This window comes from Lutra lutra, chromosome 8 (assembly GCF_902655055.1).
Source record: "Lutra lutra chromosome 8, mLutLut1.2, whole genome shotgun sequence".
Classification (NCBI taxonomy): domain Eukaryota; kingdom Metazoa; phylum Chordata; class Mammalia; order Carnivora; family Mustelidae; genus Lutra; species Lutra lutra.
This window is the reverse complement of record NC_062285.1, coordinates 97,671,704-97,692,680: the sequence shown is the minus strand read 5'-3', so window position 1 is coordinate 97,692,680 and position 20,977 is coordinate 97,671,704. Positions and strand designations below refer to the sequence as shown.

Genomic DNA, 20,977 nt, shown 5'->3' with positions numbered 1-20,977 from the left:
GGCTCCCTGCTCAGTGGGGAGCCTGTTTCTCCCTCTCCCTCTGCTTCCCTGCCTGCTTGTGCTATCTCGTTCTCTCTGTCAAATAAATAAATAACATCTTTAAAAAAAAAAAAAAGGCAGGCTGGTGTGTGAGCACACTACAGTGCACCTACCTGCGCACCCATCTCTGGAGACCCCAGGCAAGTGCACACTGGTCCCAAAGGATAAACGCTTCATTGGTCCTTTGACATTTGCAGGGCATTTTTAAACATGTTATTTCATTAAATTCGTAAAAACCAAAGAAGAGAGGTAACATTTTCCATTTCCGGGCTACAGAACTGAGGTACAGAGGCTAAAGACCTTTGCACAGCTCTGAAGTGGCCAAGCTGGGGCTTGAACCTGTTTGAGAGAATCCTGAGCCCTTAGCCTCAAAGCCTTAGGGTCGGGTCTGTGCCTCCACACAGGCCAAGCCTGTTGCTCCCCCACATAGTTGCCTTACAAGACTCAAGTTCTCTTACCCTTGTGTTTGCCAAGTAATTCTGCAAAGTCCTCTATGCATTGGAAAAAAAAAAAAATTCCCATGGTCAAAAAGGTGAAAAACCCTACGGAAAAACCCATATCCTCTTACTGATGCAGTACGCAAGAAAACTGGGGAGGTGGTGTGTTCCACAAAACAGGGACATCTGGCAGCAAAGGCTCCCTGTGAGCTTTGATGAACCCACTATTCCCCAAATGACCTTGACCACTGGATTCTTTTCTTGTGCAGCACATATTAATATCCTGCCAATCTCATATTCTCTAATACATTTGGAAAAATACTGGCATCATGGCTTCCTGTAGGCAGTGGCCACACCTGGGACCCTCCATCACCACCATTGTCCTGGGCTGGGAGTACTTTCCTTATAACCATGACTACACTATACTTTTCATATTTTACTATGGAATTTTTTTAATACATAAAACTAGGGAAAGTGGTATAGTGAATTTCCATACACCTAAACACCAGCTCCTACAACTATCAGTATTCTGTGTTTTGTTTTGTTTTTTTCATCTAAATCCCATATACACTATTCCCCTACCTCATGACCTTATTGGAAAATTTTAAAGCAAATCCTCCTTATCAAACCATTTAATCCTTCAATGCTGTGTATGCAGAAATTTTACAGATAAGGACCCTTTAAAGATTGTGATCAGAATACCATTATCACACCTAACAGTTTTAACCATAATCCCTTAATATCCTCTCACATCCAGGCAGTGTTTAAATATCCCTAATTATTTCAAAATTACTTTTTACACTTAATTTCCATAGAATCCAAACAAAGTCCACACACTGCATTTGGTCGAAGTCTCTTTTAAATTTCTTTGAAATCTCTAGACACCCTCCCCTGTTTTCCAAGCTAGTTATTTGTTAAAGACACCAACTCATTTGTTCCATAGATTTTCCCACATCCTGGATTTGACTGCTTTTTCATGGTATTAATATCTTCCTCTATTCCCTGCAATTTTGTCAGTAGGTCATTAGATCTAGAGGTTCCCTTAAACTCAAGTTTCTTTATGGTTCTAAGTACTTCCTATTGCATCACTTCAGGGGAGCACTTCCTGTCTGTGTCTTTTAGCTGATGAAATTGACAATGACCATCCACTGTAAATTTCTCGTTAGCTTTTCCCTTAAACAGCTTCCCCAGCTGTTGACCCGAAGACAGCTGTCTAGCTCTGTCATTTCATATGGGGATGCAGAGTTATATCACGGTATCATAATTGTTATCCTTCATCTTTCTCCACAAGACTGCCAGTTCCAAGAGGTGGGAATTTATTTTCCTTCTCTCCATTTGCAGTTTTTTTTTTTCACCTGTTAAGTGAATGAACAAATAGCCTACAATTGTGTTGCTAAAAAGTCAAGATCAGTGTTTCATTATGTATTGTCATATTTACAAACTCAAACCATATTTAATTTGTAATTTGGGGAAGGGGAGATTATCACGTTGTAGGTGGTCTTGCGGAATGTGTGGTGTGTGTGTGTGTGTGTGTGTGTGATGGTCGGGGGCATCTTGGGTCATGTGTTATTTGCATACATCTGCCCAGAACTCCGGAGATGCCCTGAAGCAAAGAGCAGCACTCTTATTATAGATACCACTGGCAGGTTTCCGGCGCAGGGGTACCCCAATGTGCCATAGCTCTTCCTCCTTCTTCGATATATCTCCTTCTTTCCACCATCCCTTCTCCTCCTAAACCTCTGAAGGATTCTATGCTGTTGTTCCTCAGCTTACGCTTTTATGTTTGAGTTCCGCAAGGTTCTGTGCTCAAGATGCTACTCTTTCTTCCCTCGACCTTCATTCTTTCTCAGTCCCATGGCTTGAAGAACCACATACGTGCTCCTGTTTCCCAAAATCTCTATCTCCTTTTTCAGCAATGACCTAAGTACCTGCCTACCAAACAGTTGCACCTGGAAGCCTTACAGTTGTCTCAAACTCAAAAAAACTCAAACTGAACTCATTATTGGTCTTTAAACAAACAATAACAAAGAAAGCCCCCCTCCCCCTCTTGCTCCTTCCAGTTTCAATAATGGGGTTGCCATCACCTTGCCCTCCATCTGTTGCCCTAACTAGGATTCTGACTCTCTTCCCAGGCTTCCCACAGTCCTGTCTGTTGTACCCGCCGTCCTTCTCTTCCTTCTAGTCTCCCACGCAACCGCCATTGGCCTCACTCAGCTGTTTGTCAGTTCTCACTGGGGCCTTCTGTAGTAACCTCCCCTGCTCCCAGCCCCTATCCTAACAAGTCTGTCACCACACCCATCAACAGTGCTTTTGCTGGCTGTGTCAGCTCCTTGCAATAAAACCCTTGGCAAGCTTCTCCACTGCATTAAGTGAAGTCAAACTGTCATCCTTGTTGTAACAGGTCTCTTCATAACCAGGCCCCCAACTTACTTCTCCAGTTTCATATCGTAACACCCCCCGCCCATTGTTTTAGGGTCTGCCAAAATTAAGGAAGGTTTCCCTTCAGGAGGTCAAAATCAATTTTGATTCTTTTGATCATAATGAAATAAATATTATGGGAAGAGATGTTTGGTCTCTTCTTTTTTTTTTTTTTCCCCTCTATCAAATGAAATCCCAGATAATATTCAGATATCATCTGTCCTGCTTTAACTCCTTGCCCACAGTGGGCTTCTTCTGGTCTTGGAAGCCCTGCCCCAGCGCAGATCTGATTTGTTTGGTGCTGGGAGTTGAGGGCATAAGGGTATGATCTACCCTGAACCAAGGGAAGCAAAGAAGGAAAGAGATTCAGACCAACCTGTGTATTACATTTCTGAGTCATAGGGATAGTCAACTTTAATTTTCTTCCACCTTATTTGGGACACAAAGGGTCTTCACAAATTTTTAATATATCCAAGAACAAGGATTTCTAAACAAAGAGGCATCAGACGTGGGCTTTTGAAATGTGTCCCTCCTTCCTTTAGCCTGCCTTAGGGGAAATTTGCAGTCTGACTCCCAGGGAGACACTCAGATGAAGCAGTAAGATGTTAAAGAACAAGAGTTGACAGTCACAGTCTGTTCAATCATTTCTGCTTTCTGCAGGAGGAAACAGTGGGATGTGGTAGGAATAAGCTTCTTGGTGCCCATTTGGGAGATTGTCCTTGGGGTTTCCCACGGCCCGTACATCTTCTATTTTAGCTATACTGGACTGCTCACAGTTTCCAGAATAGATGTGCACGTTCATGTTAGTTACATCACTTGGAGTGTCCCACTTCTGGACTCAAATTTTTACCTTTCTCCCTAGTTTGATACTTCTCTCCCCCAAAAATGAAGCTGATGATTTCTTTTTATGTGTGAAGCTTTATACACAATTCTGTCTTACAGTTATCACCTTGTAGATACTTGTTCACATATCTGCTCCTCTGCTAAACTGGGAACTCAGGGACCATGAAAAGCTAGAAGTATAATTTTATAAATACTAGTACTACAAGAGTTGGTGAAATTGAATGGAATTGAGGCTTCACAAGTCAGATAGATAGAGCAAAAAATTATCTTTAATAACCGAAGGTTCATATATAAAACTCTATTTTTTATTAAGAATAAAGTGGGAAGTACATTAACAGTCTGAAAGTTTTAATAGTAATTATTTTCAAAAGGACAGTCTATTGGGAGAAGAAGGATTTATATTTAAGGCTGCTGGAATTAATGAATATTAACTGGCTTCAAAAGCCCATAGTGCATCATTGTTGATGAATTATTAATGAGGCATAGTGTAGATATAATAGAATTCATTCCCAGTTGAACTTTAAGGCCCCAGAGTAATTATGTCCCAGTACAATTGCAGATGTGAATCATGCTTGGGATGGAAGGAACCAGGAAATGTCTGTCTATAATTTGGTAGATTGTTTTCAAGATGGCAAAAAGAAACTGTCTATACTAACAACCATTTTCAGGACAGTATCCTCCTCAAATTTTTCAAGATCAAGGTGGCATAAAACACACATACACTCAGAAATGCATAGAATAGTTAATATTGAAGCAGGCCTCACTTATGATTGATTTATTTCTTAGAAATATCCTAATCTAATGAGTATACCGGGCCTACATTATGAAGTCCGTTTGGTAGATGACCAGACTACCTTCCCATCAGGGGCAATTCCTAGTGTCAACCCATGAAAATAAACACCGGACTACTTCTAAAGTTCATTGGTGAGGGAAGATCTTATAGTCTCACTTTCTATCTCAAACCTTTAAGATACTTTAAGGTAACACATTGATCACCTTGAACACGGGTCCAGGGATGATTTTCGATACCCATCTAACTGATAGTAACACAGAGTCTCATACCCTTTTGTGGTCAAAGGATGTTAGCTCTAGAAGAGACCTCAGATTTTTTTTCTAGATCTTTCTCGATAAGCCTTGTGATTCAGTTTAGACCAGCTGGAGGCAGACGAAGAGCCCAGTGTCTCTTGCATGTTGTTGTGTTTTCCTCCCAGCCTCTTCTTTCCCTGGGCTCTGAGCAGTTGCTATGTCACTAAGGGAGGCCAAGCGGTGAGGTCACGTGGACGTTCTTTCCCTTACTAGACAGCTCTGTTGGTAGCAAGGAAGGAAGCTTTTGTCTAAACCTCTATTGTCAAGTGAAGGTTTTTGTGTGTCTTAATGGTCACCAAAACATTGACTCTTCTATCGTTGTTTCTGTCTCAAAAGTAGTTAGTTCCCACATAGTTGACAGAGGTGAGTCTGTTCTCACTGCATAACCTTCTGTAGTCCTTTATCCTCAGCCAACCTCTTCGAGATTCTTCCTTGTGCCAGTCTCAGATGCTGAGGGAACCAAGAGAGAGAGACGCTGACCTTGCCCTCAAAGAACTGACAGTCCAGCTGGGTCTATTGTATACACCTTCTTTTTCTCACCATCCCCCCAAAAGAAAGGGAACAAAGCAGCAGAGTATGCAGCAAAATGATTTTCTCATTCAATATGCAATGAAATTAGGATTCATCTAAGAAATCTGGTATAGTGAAAAGAACATGAATATGCACCCTAGCATCAAATCTAGGGTCCCATTTCTTGGCTATGTAAGAAGTTACTTAACTTCTCTGAGTCTTCGTTTCTATGGATGGTTATATCTACTTTATGAGATTGTCAAAATAATCAAATGAGATAATTTATGTCAAAGGCATAGTACAGAGTTTGGCATTCAGTCATCTATTTAATAACTATTTGTGGAAGAATGACTATGTGCCACATATAACTCTAGGCACTCATGAAGCTCATTATATTTACTCTATAAATATGCATGCACATAAAAAAGAATAAATAAACACCACCTCTCTCCTCATTACCATTATTCTCCTCTTAGTGCTAACAGAAATCACTCTTCTATGTACTAGAAACTGTTCATGAAATGATCAAGAGATTTGCTAACTATATAGAATCCCACCACTCGCGATGCTTTGTGAGAGTCTCCCATCTTTCTTGTGCTGGAGAATTTGCCTTCCTCTGACATGTTTTCTACTTTTTCATAGTGTCAGTACGTATACCTACATCAGTGCGTAAGAGATGTCCTCAGAGCAAGGAAGCTACGGAGTGAACAAGAAAACCCCCTGTTTCCGATCTACGAAAATGTGAATCCAGAGTATCACAGAGGTAGGAGCTTAGTCCACTGACTTACAAGTTCATGTATCAAGATATGATGCATCTAGAAACCACTGATATCCTAAAGTTCTTCCAAAATGCGCCAGCCCTTCCTTCTTCCACCCAAAGGCCCTTAGAGAGTGGCGATGCGGAGGAGAGGCAGAATGGGGAGGGAGCCCCACCACCAAGTACTGACTGCACGTGGAGGTTCTTCCTATCTGGCTGGGGGGTGCCCCCTCTTCAGGATTCTGCTTCACATGTCTTTTCTAAGCAGCAAGGCTGTTTGCTGGGGAAGATGCTTTGAATTCACAACTGGGGATTCAGATTGTAAAATCCCTTTGAGAATTTGGCCATATGCATTGAATTCCTCATTATGTTCTTGTCTTGTCACCCAAGTGCTGAAAAAGCTTTATTCATGACAATTTTTATAGCTAAAAGTTGAAGTGAAAAAAACCCAAATGTTTAACAGTGGAGGGCTAAGTATACCATGGTGCATTCATTTAATACAATGCAATCGTTAAAAATGATATTTTTTATGATATTATTACAAGGATATTCTTAGAAATATGTTGAGTTAAAAAAAAAAAAGCAGGGGCACATGGGTGGCTTAGTCAGTTAAGTGACCAACTCTTGGTTTTGGTTCAAGTCGTGATCCCCGGGGCAGGGAGATCTAGCCCTGCCTCGGGTTCTATGCTCAGTGCAGAGTCTGCTTGAGGTTCTCTCTCCCTCTCCCTCTCCCCCTCCTGCCTGTATTCTTTCTCTCTCTCTAAAATAAATAAATAAATCTTTAAAAAAAATGCTCGCTCTCTCTCTCTCTCTGCCCCTCCCCCATCTCTCTCTCTAACAACAACAACAACAACAACAACAACAACAACAAAGAATGTAAAACAAACAGAAACAACACGTGGGGGTGGCGGGAAGGACCAGAGAGAAATAAACCACAATAGTAAAATAAAGTTCTCAGAGCAATGAAATAATACATGATTTTTCTTCTGTCTTATGTACTACATTTTCTAGAACAAGCATGTACCATTTTTTAAACAAAAAATTCAGTGAAACAAATGTATAAACTTTCAAAGGCACTACTTTGATCAGACAGTAATTACTTGACAAGTGAAGGTTTTCATGCCTTTTCCCACTCTAAACCATCATTTAGACGTAATTTATCACAAAGGCTAACTGCAAATTTGAAGTTCCCTTGTGTTAGTTATCTATTACCACCCAACAAATTACCCTACAACTTAGCAGTTTAGCTCAGCATTTATTATCTCACAGTTTCTGTAGATCAGGTATTTGGCAGGAGCTTAGCTGGATGGTGTCGGCCAGGGTCACTCATGATGCTGTAGTCAAGATGCTGGCCAGGGCTGCAGTCATCTGAAGGCTTGACCGAGGCTGGGAGGTCCACTTCAAGAAGGCACACCCACATGGCTCTTGGTTTAGGTCTCAGTTCCTTGCCACATGGACCCATGTCCATCTAAAAATCAGATAATTCTTGAAACATTATTTCAGTTATTTTCTTTTTTTTTCTAATCTCCATTTCTAACTGATCCTCGATTTTCTTTAGTTTCTCTGCACCCTCTGTACCTGCCCACCGAGTCAATATGTTACCTAGTTAATAATCTGTGAAGCACATATACATGAGAGAGCTCCCATTTAAAGGAGTCTTTGTCAAGCAATAATTCTCTTGTATTATAAATAATTACCCCCTAATGTATCTGTATAGTAAATTAAGTGTCACTTTCTTTAAGAAGCTCCAGGATGGAGGAAGCTCTGGGGGATCTGGGAGTCATCTTTGTCTTGTTATGACTTGTGTGAGAGTCTTTTTTTTTTTTTTTTTAGAGTCATCTTGTGTGCTCCCAAGAGAGCCAGCTATGCTATGGTTAGCTTCAGGTATCTAAAAGTTAGGATTCAGGTCCTAGCTCTGGAACTAACTAGCATTACCAAGCTATATAACTTTAAGTGAGTTATTCTGCCTCTCTGGGCCCATGGGCTCATCTCTATAATCAGAGAAGATGAACTAGAATTACTAGTTCCTTCCAATTCTAGGAATCTGTGGTTCTGAGTGGAACAACATGGACCCCGCAGCAGTGGTCTCACCCTCAACCATATTGAGCGCTAGTTATTTCTGCTAGTCTTATCCATTTGTAATCTTCATAAATGGAACAAACAGCTGTGACACACCGAGCTCCATCTCTAACCACAGTGTCCTTCCTTTCAGACCCAGGCTATTCAAGGCATTGAGAATGAGTCTGAAGATCTCTCTTGGATAAAAACTATTCATTGTGTGATTTAAAAAGCAAAACAAAACAAAACAAAACAAAAAACATGCTTCGTGCCCTACAGAGGTGCCAGCTATTTCTGTTGATACTATGTATAATTTATTAATCTGAAGAATTTTAAAGAATTTATGTAATTTAAAGGTAACAGATATTATTGTACATAGTTGTATTTTGTAGTTTATTCTGTAAATATGTATTTTTTCATAATGTTTAATATTAAGCTTTATATAATACTATTTTTCCACACTAAAGTGTTCATGGATTGTTCTACGTAAACTAATTCAACCTGTGTAACAGGACTACTGGTAAAATATATATAGAAGGGGTTACAGAGGCGATCCCATGGGCCGTGATTTTGAGCTGTTTTGATATTCACCGGTCAGGATAAAGGCAGGGCTGGAGAAAGTATGTCATACAGCTGCATACATACTTCCTGCATTGCTCTTCTAGGAACCTAGGGATCCAAACATGATCCAAATGCTATTTGGACAAATCTAATTGTCAAGAAAGGATTGGGGGAAGGGGGTTAGGTGGCCCCAAAGCTGAAGTAGGTGGTTATTCCTAAACTACTTCATTTCTTCCCTTTGTCCTGCCAGAGGTTCAAGCCCAACTGGTCAGTTTAGGGACCATGTAACTTGCAGAGAAGTCCAGGCTTCAGGGTTGAGGAGTCTGATAGGGAACAATCCAGACAGAAGTGATGAATTGCTTATATCAAGAAGAATGCCCCCTGTACCCCTGACTGGAAACAAGATCAACGTGCAAAGTGCCATCCACAGGGACTGGAGATTATGTCACTGCTTTCATAGTGTGGGAACGTGCATACCCACACCATAAGGAGTGTGTTGGGTGACGTACACATCCTTACCTTTGCCTCCTTTCTAGTGGGTTGCATTCCAGGAAAAGTTAAAAAGATGTCACTCGTACTTGGTTTTTCCCAGTAAAAGAAGATTGTTGTGGCAGATTATATTTCTGATCAAAGGAGTTGGTATTAACTTCTTTTTAGAAGTGTCCACAAACATCAGATACAGCTCATTAAGCAAGCAAACAACAACAACCACCACCAAAAAAATCTTCATTCATGCTTAATATAGAATTCCCCAAAAGTCTTTCTTAGTAAATCACAGAATTCAAAATATCAGCCTTCCTCTGAAGGTGCCTTTACCATAAAAGCCACCAAGTTTGTCTTCAGTATTTGTGCCTATTTTGACTATAACAAATTGCAGTGGGTTAGAAAGTGGGCTTTGCCCTCCTCAAGCTCCAGTTCTGAGGACAATTTGAAAGGTGTCTGTAAGAAATCTTCGTGGCTACTTGAGAAATGAGGCAGGGTGTTCACCTTTTTCTCACTTACCAATCTCTCCACAAATAACCCTAAGAATTAGAGATGAAAGTCATTGACCTTACAGTTTCAACTGCAGAGAGAACACATTTCTTTTCAAAGTATGTATTTTTGCTACATACCATAAAGTCTCATAAGTAATATAATGGATGTAAATTAAAATCATTAAATATATCTAAAATAGTTGTCTGAATGGTTATGTAAATTTCCACACACACCAGAAAAATTTCCAGGGCTACTTGAAGTTTATAAAAATACGGGAAAACTTTCTAAGAATAAATGTGAAGGGTAATAAAAGAATTCCAAGTTTTCGCAGTCTCATTGTGCTCAATGCCCTTGTGAAATGGCAGTGGTAGGCTCTGCTTCTGTTTCAGGGAGCCAGGTGGATCTTCTAGAAATGAAACGGAACAATGCATAAGTAAGGGTGTCAGATGTACCACCAGGAAGAAAACGGAGGTCAGAGATTAATGAGATGTGGCAACCATTAGGAATAACTTCCCCTACGTTGAAAAGGAAAAGCAAGAAAAAACAACAGATTTTTATTTTATTTTTATTTTTTTAATTTTATTATGTTAGTCGCCATATAGTACATCATTAGTTTTTGATGTAGTGTTCCATGATTCATTGTTTGCGTATAACACCCAGTGCTCCATGCAATCCGTGCCCTCCTTAATACCCATCACCAGGCTCCCACATCCTCCTACCCCTCTCCCCTCTGAAACCCTCAGTCTAATTCCCCGAGTCCATAGTCTCTCATGGTTTGTCTCCCACTCTGATTTCCTCCCCCCTTCATTTTTCCCTTCCTTCTCCTAATGTCCTCCATGCTATTCCTTCTGTTCCAACAGATTTTTTAAAGTAATGTTGCTTGGCACAAAGCACATTACCATGTGGAAAGAGAAATTCATTTTTGGCTTTTCATTCATTCAGAAAAGTTTTACTAAGTGCCTATAAGCCGCTAGGCACTGTCCTAGAAACGACACGTTTCTACTCAATAAAGAAAGTGCATCCCAATAATAAAGGTAGGGTGGTTGTTACTATTCCAACTAAGTTTGAAAGAGGGCCTCGGGGAGCCAGTGAAAGAAGGAAGCAACCGAGGGCAGTGGTTGCCTTCCTCAGAGCACGCTGCCAGAAGCTGATGCTGCTTTACTGGCGAACCACTGGATCTAGAGGAGAAAGCAATTACTCGCACCAACCAGGAAGGAAAACTGTAAAAAAACCTACGTGCCTGTAATAGTAAACAGTATTCATGTACCCTAATGTGTCTGGGGTGACATCGTGGTTAGGGAAATGGACACGACAAGGGAAAACTATATGTTCTTTCCATCTAATCCAGGAAATATTTATTCCTACCCTCCACCTGTCTAATTTTAAATCTCCTTAGCAACAAATATTTCACTATCTTCCCTCCTGCTGCCACCAAAGACTAAATACATTATCTAGTTGATCTGTTTATTAAATTTAGGAGGGGGGAAAGTTTCCTTGACATTCCACTCAATTGGATGTATTTTAATTGAATCCTGTCATGCGCTGTGTCTTGGTAAACACCCCGTTTCCTGTCGTGGGGGGCATCCTGTTTGCACCTGTGCACTCCACTTTAATCATCCAGCCTTCAAAGTGCTTTGGAGCCATCAAATCTTGGGAGAGTCCCATCTTGCATCTTAATCATTATTTATCCAAGTTCTTTATAATTAACTCCTTTAATCTCTACTCATTAAATCGATTTCGTATTATCATTCTGTTGCTCTCTGGATAGCAGCCAGGTTTTCAGCTCTTGGATCAGATTTTTCAAAGGCTCATTTCCCTGCCTGGGCCTGCACATATTTGTCCTAAGTAATTCACCATCCCTTCCTTAACACTTCCGAGTCCCTCTCTCTCCCTACTTGTTCCCTTCTTTTTTGAACATGTTTGCTTTCCCAGTTGAATGTGATTTTATTTTCTGTTCATCTTATCTCCTTAAACCCACTGGCATTTCATAGTCTTCTCAGGCTCCACATTATAGAAGAGATGACCAGAGTTTCACTTTTTAAATACTAAAATGGTCATGGCACACAGACATGTTGGGGGCAGTTTTATTTGGAAGGGTCTTTAATTAATTTTGTTATTACCTCTTGGAGGAGAGCCGAAAGTGACATGGGAAAATAATATGAAACCACCAAGCAGATGTCCACCAATACAAAAATAGACCTCACATGCTATACTTCACACTCTGAGTCTCTTGCCTTAGTGTCTCAGGATCCAGTTTCTTATATTAAATAGTCTCCTTACTTTTTTGCAAGAGAATTACCGGCCATATACTAAATTCCCAATTACTTACCTCTCTGAGTCTTGGAGGTTGTAATCCGGAAGTCATAAACTGGTAAATGAGAGGACCTGAGCCCCAACCCTGGGAGGTTCTAGAGTTTTAGTTCACCCACGTGAGTCATGCCCAACTTGAGCTGCTATTAAAAAGCAAAGGAAATAGCTGCTTGTTTGAGGTGGTAGTTCAAAGACTTTCCAGGTTCCATGAGGAAATGAAAGTAATTCACCAGCCAAGACAGTGTGGCAAGAAGGAATGGCTGATCCTCCCCCAGGTGGCTGTGAGCAATCCTCAACCCGCCTTCATTCCTAATGAGTTGAGTGAAAAGGCCATTACCAGCCCAAATGCCCTGTTAAGCTTCTGAGTATTCTTAACAGAGATTTCAAATCACATCAAGCATTCAAAAAAAAGTTTCATATCAGAGGAAAATCTGTAAATCATGACTGCAGAAAGCAAGTGAAATGACATAACTAGGAGGGGAAATATCTGAAAAAGGAAATTTAACCAGACGTCATCAGGAAGAGAAAATGGCATCATTTCTGTGTGTCCAGATTGTTCTTTGAAGACGCCATATTTCTATTAGGACATATTAACCTTTTTCGGGGGGAGGCTCTCCTTGACGTCATCAGCCAGATGATTTAGCTGATTAAGCAATTGAATTGATTCATTTAGTTTTGTGACTTGACCACGTGTTTGACTAAACTGACTAAGCTTGAAATTCAAACACACTACCTTAGATTCTTGTAGTGGACGATGCCTTTGAAAGTGGCCATTTTAGTTAAAATACAGGGTAACATTTGATACAGCCATGGTAATAGCAAAAATCTGTTCTGTTCTAAAAATGTTTCTAGCAATGGAAATATTTCTGACTAAAAGAATACTCTTGACTTGTAGGGAGGCTCCCTAGGAATAAATGTATGCTACAAAAATAAGACATTTTATTTTTTTAAAGGTTGTCTATATAGATACATTCATGAAACAAGGAAATTGTTGGTGAATGCTCTTAAAAATAGAAGTTTATGTAATGGAAATCAAGAAATCTATTAACAGGTTTACCAAAGATTATTTTTATAGCCTATATACCAATGTACATGATCTTACATAAGTTACCAAATAAGTTGTTCAACACTATGAATAATGTCAGACAAATGTAATGTGCCCCTTCTAGTTATGGCTGTCTTCTGCCTTAAGTAATTCCTTTTAGGACATACCTTCTTCATAAGAGCAAGCTTTTGGTTATGTTCGAGATGTTGTATTTTAATTGTTGAGTGAGTGGAGAAGTATCCCAACCAAAAGGAGCCCATACAGATGTGGCTTTAGAGGTTCGTAGTACGGTGGGCAGGTGTTCCCTCTGCAAGCTCTGGGGAGAGTTTGCAGCGGCAACTTTGTGAAGGGTCCTACTCTCAGCCACGTTGACGACCGGATGCACCAGAGTCCTGCCTGGAGAGCCCTGGGTCTCTGGTCTTGCAGGTGGGTCCACTGGGCTTACACGTTGTATAAAGGCAAGGATCAAGTCTCTAACATCGTCTCTATTGCCACCTTGCAGAAACTATTTCCCAGCTCATATATGTTCAGCATCTGCATCTTGAGCAGACACTACTCCTGGCCCAATACTTTGGATGTTAGGTGGCCAGTGTCTAATAACACTGTCATCCACAGACGTGCAGCTGGCTATTCCTTGAGTTCTGTGCAGCTTAAATAAACACTGTAAATAAAGCCAGCAAATGAACATATTATGTTCTGTAATAGAGCACTTTAATGTTTTTAGTATCATGTATTCTTTCTCTGCAACTCTGGTTATTTGAAATGGCAGTGGATGATTTTGTTTTTTTCATACTATTTTATCTCCCCGCCATATTGTGTTTCTAACCAACTCTATTTGAACAACGAATTTCATTAGTCTCCCTATTTAAACTATGTATTTGCTTAATATATTTTCACCGTTGTAATGGTGGTCAAAAACGTCTACCTAGTATCTCACGTACCTTTTCCTCGTACAGGAATAAAACTGATGTTTGTCGAGGCAAAGTGTCCTGTCTTCTCTTCACCTGATTCTCATTTGTCAATTTCTGTCATCCTTCTGCTCAGGAGAAAGGTCAGATGTGACTGCTTTTAAATGAGAAAAACCTTCCAGGCCATTATCATAAGAATATGGTTGTCTTAACCTTCACTCCTACAAGTGCTGAGTTGGCTACCTAGGTTATCATGTACATTATAATAGACTTTCTAGTTGACTGTCTCCAACGAAATTCTTGTTTTCATCCTTTAGTTCATTAGTAGCCAAATTGTCCTCTGTACCCAACAGTGTCAGTGTATTCTCAGAGGCGCTGCCCCAGCTGGCTCACCGCGAGCCCTTCCGAAGCCGTTCACACATTAGCTGGCAGGGTGACATTTGGTAAAGGGCTGCTGTGCCTATTTCCAGAATTATTATTTTGCCCTTTGCCTTCTCATATTTCAGTTGAAAGATCAGTGTCCGTCACAGCTCCAGTATTTCATTTTTCTACAACTTACTCACAGAAATCTCTATTTTTCAAAAATGGGCATGAATAGATTTACATATAAAAGCATTCAATCAAAGTAATGTTTCTCTTTTAAAAGGTTTCTCGATTCCAATAATCAAGTTAACAAAATAACTTGACTTATGAAGCTGGACTTTCTCTTTTTTTCCAAAGTAGCTATTTGTTTGATAGAATTTACTCTTAAAGTATTTGAACTGGGGCACCAGGGTGGGTTAAGTGTCTGCCATGGGCTCGGGTCATGATCCCAAGTTCCGGGGATTGAGTCCCGCATTGGGCTCCTTACTCAGTGGGGAGTCAGCCCCTCCCTCTCCCTCTGCCCCTCCCCCGCCCCTGTTCCTGCTCTCTCTTGCTCTCAAATAAATAAATAAAATCTTAAAAAAAAAAAAATCTGAACTAGGGGCCCCCAGGTGGGTGGCTCAGTCAATTAAGCTTCCAACTCTTGATTTTCGCTCAGGTCATGATCTCAGGGTTGTGAGATTGGGCCCCACATGGGGCTGGCACTCAGCATGAAGTCTGCTTGAGATTCTCTCCCTCGCCCTCTGCCCCTCCCCACACTTGCACGCATGCATGCGTGCACGTACTCTGTCACTCTCAAATAAATACATTAATAAATAAAAATTTTTTAAAAAGAAGAATTTGAACTAATCACTTAGCAATTTTGTTGTTACGTCTTCCACCATCATAAAATGTTAGAACTGGAGGAGCCATCTTGGGGATGGACGATGAAAGAAACCAAGATCCAAATTTAAAAGTGATACAGCAAAATCAGACTGTGCTAGAATTGAAGCTTGTCTTCCTCCTACTCTCAGGGGAGGATCCAACCCATCTACATGTAAATATACACAAATAGGAAATCGGCTCTGGGGCCAGTGGATGTGGCAGCCATCTCCCACGCTGAGACAGAAGCTTCAATGGAACTTTCAACATATTGTGTAATTATTCCTCTTATTTTTATATCTCATATGTCTGAAGACATCCATTTGTTAGACAAATCTCAGACCATATTTTAGAGTCATGCCTTAGCAAAGCCATCACAACCTTAAAGCTGAAATATTGACTAGAAAAAGAAGAAACATGATTTTTCCAACATAATACTATTATAAAACAGATTAAATCTAATTAAATCAAACCACCTAAAGCCAGAAGAGTTTCTACAGTTAGATCTTGAAAGGATTTGCAAGGTTTTGATGTTGGTAATAAAAGGAGCGTTCATAATAGAAGGGTAAAATTAACCAGTAAAATTCAAGTTTGAGTAATAGAGAAAACCATGTAGGGATGGTTCTATAGGGGTGGTAACATTCACCTTCACCTTTTTACCAAAGGAGATAACCAATCCCAAAGGTCATGCTATCTTCTCAACCCAGTATCTCCAAAGGAAAATTGTACTATTACATTAGAAAACTGCTGATCTGAGCAAAGCTTGCCCCTTTTGGGGTGGGGGTGGTTACTATAACGATGCATGAAACTTTGTGTAAATTATCTTAAATTATTTTTCTCTTTGCTCTGAGTTCTTGACCCCAGGAAGAAATTTGGCATCCATTTTATTCTTTAAGACAGAACTTGCAATGAAATATGTTTCTTGTCTCTACTACCCAGCTGCAAGCCATTGGTGGCCAAGAAGTTTCTGTGTCTTAGGGCTTGCCAAAGAGCTAAGGTAAAAAAAACAACAATAACAAAAATAAAAAACAAAAGCTGACAGTACAACTATAAAAACAAAGGACAATCACTCTGGAAAACAGTAGTTAAAAACAGAGCTACCCTATGACCCAGCAACTGCACTACTGGGTATTTACCCCAAAGATACAAAGGTAGTGATCCGAAGGGGCACCTGCACCCCAATATTTATAGCAGCAACGTCCATAATAGCCAACTATGGAAAGAACCCAGATGTCCAAAAATTATATCCTAGGTAAATAGTAAAACAAAAGCTGGTTTAGAGGTAGTTGTGGGGGTGAGTGAAATGGAAGGAGGGGATCAATAGGTCTGAACTTCAAGTCATAGTAAATCATGGGAATTTGATGTACAGCATGGTAACTATAGTTAATGATATTGTATTACATATTATGTAACTTTAAATGGTGATGCGGCAAACTACACTTATTGTGGTGATCACGTTTCAGTGTTTGCACATATTGGATCATTTTGTTGTACACCTGAAACTAATATGATGTTATGTATCTATTATACCTCAATCAAGAAAAAAGGAGATATCCAATTCTTAATTTTACCTTTGAACTGGAGCTGTATGAAATTAAAGTAAACACTCTCCGCCTGCCTCTCTGCCTGCTTGTGATCTCTGTCTGTCAAATAAATAAATAAAATCTTTTTAAAAAAAAAAAACCAACATATTCTTAAAAAAAAAAAAAAAAGGAAAAAGAAAAACAAAGGGCGTTAAAAGTCGAAAATTTCAGAAGCCAGGGAACATTCCCAAATCTAACCTTACCAAACAATACCATTTGTAAGACACATAAATTAAATTTTTAAGCCATATTCCATTCCTAAAGAACTTTCCAGTGACCCCCGGCCCAGTCTTCACCCAAGCAGATGCTCCTCCCCCACTTATGTCAGATGTTTAGGGAAGAAAACAACTGTCCTCCAGCAAAGAATAACACATGAGCAATAAATAAAGGCAAACAGGACAGAAGAGAAATAAAATGAATGATCAGTTTTGGTGGAAGACTGTAGGCAGAAGGCAACAAGAGGGTGAAATGAAAGGTGGGAGTATCTGAAGGAGCTATTGAGGGTCTCAGACCTTTGCGGTAGCAAAGGATTTTCTAATTTAACCTAAGAGAAAGACATTCCAAGTCCTATTTAAAGTCCTACAGAAGGGGACAGGTTTAATCTCTAGGACGGTCCCTCAAAGCTGTGACATTAAAGTTGTTACCTTACTGAATGCCTTCACCTGCCATATCCGGTAGGTTAGTCCATGTTCCCACTTTACAGATAGGGAAGTAGAGGCACAGAGAAGACCAAGATACTGCTCAAAATTAAGCAGAATAGGAACAATCACTAATGCGTATCATACAGTAACTCTGCTAAATGTTAAGTATGTATCATTCAACTCCTCACGCCCCCTAGCTCCTAGACTTATACTGGAGACAAGGAATTGGAAGTCTAAAGAGATGAAGTAACTTGCTCAAGGCTGCACAATGCCAAAGCCCAGTTTCCAGTTTGAAACCTCCTGACTTCAAAACGTGATCTCTCCATCTCCATGCCAGTGTATGTCAAAGTTTGGTCCCCAGACCAGCAGCAATGGCACCACTTGAGACCTTGTTAGGAATGCAAATTCTCAGACTGACACCCCCCAGTCTCATCGAATCTGAAACTGTGGGGGTGAGGCCAGGTAACCTGCGTTGGAATGAGCCCCTGGATGGCGGGGAGGCCCACTGTTCTGCGTGAAGTTTGGGCGGCCTCTCTGTTTTGCAGGTTCTCGTCAGTCAAATCTAGCTCTTTGAGAAGAAACTCATTCAAACCCCATGTGACAAAGAGGAAGAGTAATGTGCGATATTTTTGAGCCTTAACACTTAGGAAGCACTTAACAAATGTTAGCGACTCTGACCATTATGTGCCAAGTAGAATTTGAAACTGCCCCGCCTGCATTATCTCAATTAAACCCTCTCAAAACTAAACAGGGGAAGGGCTACAAATTTCCCATTCAACACATGAAGAGACTGAGGCACAGAGAAAGTACCTGCGAGCTTCACAGAGCTAGCGAATGTCACAGAGCTAGCGCATGCCTTGTTTTAAACACGGACCAAGTAAATTCTGGAGCCTGGACTCTCACCCACTTTCTCCTGTATCAGGGGTTGGAAAAAAGGTTGATTAAGCTCCATAGCTTATATTAAATTCCGTTTGAGGCCTCCAGTGTTCAATTCCGTTTTGCAGACTCCCATGCCTGCTCCAGATCTCTTCCCTCCAACCTCACCCTATCGACTCTTATTAAAAGGCCCATTAGTCCATTAGCACCGATATTGATGTCTCTCCCAGCATTTTAGACTAAATGTGAGAGCAGTTACCTATTCGAAATGCAAACCCTTCTGTTCCCTCTGGGGCCTTGGAACATGTTGCTCAACAATTCTCCGGGTGACAGGAAATTCTTCGTGCAAAGGGACAATGATTGTCCCACGCAGAACCGGGGTGTCAGCTCTGAATGACAGCCATATAAAAAGAGAAGTAACCACAAAGAGGAATCCGAAATAAGGCAGAAGAAACAGGCTCCAAAAAGCAGCTCTCAACTCACTGGATACAAGAGGCCATAAAGGTCAGGCCAAAAGGACTGCTGAGCTGTCCCGGGAAAGGACAGAAACAGGAACACTATTCAGAGCCAGCAAGACAAAGCAAACAAGCGTGCCCTAGGCCCCAAAAAGTGAGACAGACAAAGGACAGGGAGGCCAGGACTTCCAAAGTGCCACTGCTACCATGTCCCCCAAACCCAGGCATGAACCCAAAAGGTGTGATAAAGGGTCCAGTCATGATGTCCATTGGGGAAAGTCAGCATGGACACACAAGTCAGGGGTCCAGCAGGAAACAGGGTGATGAGCAGAGCTCCACGAAGGGACTATTCGCCAAGAAGTAGGCAGTCTTCCCGGCTCTCCTGGGGTTTCCCTGTCTCCCAGTCTTCCCAGTCTCCCCCAGCAGCTTCCCAGGGCCTTGGCACCCAAGGCTGTGCACACTCTGCTGAGCAGTTCGACACAAGGATTGGAGGGAGAGCAGTAGAATCAAAGCTATGTGACTTTCTCAAGGCCGAAAGACCAGTTGTCTTTTCTACCCACACTCTTGGACAGGAAGTCATCAGTCCCTTGACGTGTTCCTATTTCTACTAACCTAGAGAGCCAGCCCTTCTCTGCATTGCTGTCCTGTTGGAGTTCAGGTCTCCTCTGCACCAAGCCCAGAAGTTCTGTGTATGGTCACTACACTTCCATCTGGCATGCCAGTCCTCCCTCCACACTGCCTCCAGAGTGATTTACCTAAAATACAGGACCAGAGTCCATCTGCAATTGACCGGTGGTGACTCCCCCCTGTCCATGACATGTAGTCTGGGGCCCTTGGTGGTTCTAGGAGGCCTGCCATGACAGTCTGTGCCTTCCTCCCCAGCTTCAGCAGCAGCCAGTCCTCTCCTGGCCATATATACAGGGTGGTCTCAAACTCTTTGTGCTTTCTAGAGTGCAGACTGCTGTTTTGTGCATTTTTGCTCATGTATTTTTTACTTCTCCCCGATAAGATAGTTCTCACCAGTTCTCTGATGCCCGGAGCACATCACAGAGGGGACACAAAGGTCATGAGCTCAGGCACCCTCACAAAAAGGTGCAGACATCATCTTTTGATTTACCTACAAGTAAAGTTAAATGCAGACTCTCAGAGATGCAGGCAGGAGTGAGATGTGAAGACATGCTTCATATCACTTTAAATTCGGGCCCATTATTGGATCAGTCTACCTATAATGCATTGTATAGGCACTTTTAAAATAAATCTTTTCATTATGTGAATTAAACAACTTTCATGTCTCCTTAGACTTTTTTAAAATTTAAAGCTCATTTTTTACTATGCCAGAAACCTTCAAAAATGGCCATGACCTTTCCTTGACCTCTGAGACTGCTGCTGACCCATTCTCTAACCTGTGTCCTCAAACTCTCCTCTTTCCCACATCACTTCTGTCTCTATAGAGACATCTTTTACTGCCTATTGCACATTTTATGAAAATTATTTGCTCTGTTTTCTCTATTAGATGATTATCTGCTGGAGATCAGATTCTCCTAGGTACCAAGCAAACACATTTGAGACAAATTCCAGATATTATGATACTAATAACACAATAATACATAATACTAATATACATATTTCAACAAAGTGTCCTGCAGCATTCATTGGATTCTAACACATTTGAATGGATTCAATCTTCCCAGAAATCCTGAGAAAAGAAACTGAGACCCAAGACTCACAGTAAAGAAATGGGAGAGCCAGGACTCAGACCCAGACTATCCAGCTTCAGAGCAAACACATTCAACCCCTCTGCCAGTGGTTCTCAAATTTTGGTGTGTGGTCTGGGTGGCTCAGTCATCAAGCGTCTGCCTTTGGCTCAGGTTATGATCCCAGGGTCCTGAAATCGAGCCCCAAATCGGGCTTCCTTCTTGGTGGGGAGCCTGCTTCTCCCTCTCCTACTCCCCCTGCTTGTGTTCCCTCTTTCACTGTATCTCTCTGTCAAATAAATATATAAAATCTTAAAAAAAAATTTTTTTTGGTGTATATCAGAATAACCTGGATGGCTTGTTCCTGAAACATAGGTTGCTGGGTCCCCCCATCCATCAAGATTTTAAATCTGTAGATTTTCACCATGCTGTTGTGCTTGGAAAAAATAATGAACCAAAATGTTTAAGTTATTTCATTTAAATTCTTCAGTGATGATTTGCTCTGATTAAACAGATAAACTGTATTTCAGAAAATAAGTCTGTACCTTTTAAAAAAG

General features: G+C 40.9%; 1 protein-coding gene and 1 long non-coding RNA gene across 2 annotated transcripts in view; both read left to right on the top strand.

Moving 5' to 3' along the window:
- Positions 1-10,014, top strand: part of PTPRB (protein tyrosine phosphatase receptor type B) — a 113,315-nt gene extending 103,301 nt beyond the window's left edge. The window contains 2 exon segments of the mRNA XM_047739421.1: positions 5,976-6,096; positions 8,303-10,014. Of these exon segments, the coding sequence (XP_047595377.1) occupies positions 5,976-6,096; positions 8,303-8,325 (144 nt within the window). The 3' untranslated portion in view covers positions 8,326-10,014.
- A 446-nt stretch (positions 10,015-10,460) lies between these two features.
- Positions 10,461-18,672, top strand: LOC125106009 (uncharacterized). Its single transcript, XR_007129195.1, has 3 exons — positions 10,461-12,055; positions 17,853-17,857; positions 18,659-18,672. It is a non-coding gene; the product is annotated as an uncharacterized LOC125106009 (long non-coding RNA).
- The last annotated feature ends 2,305 nt before the right edge of the window (positions 18,673-20,977 follow it).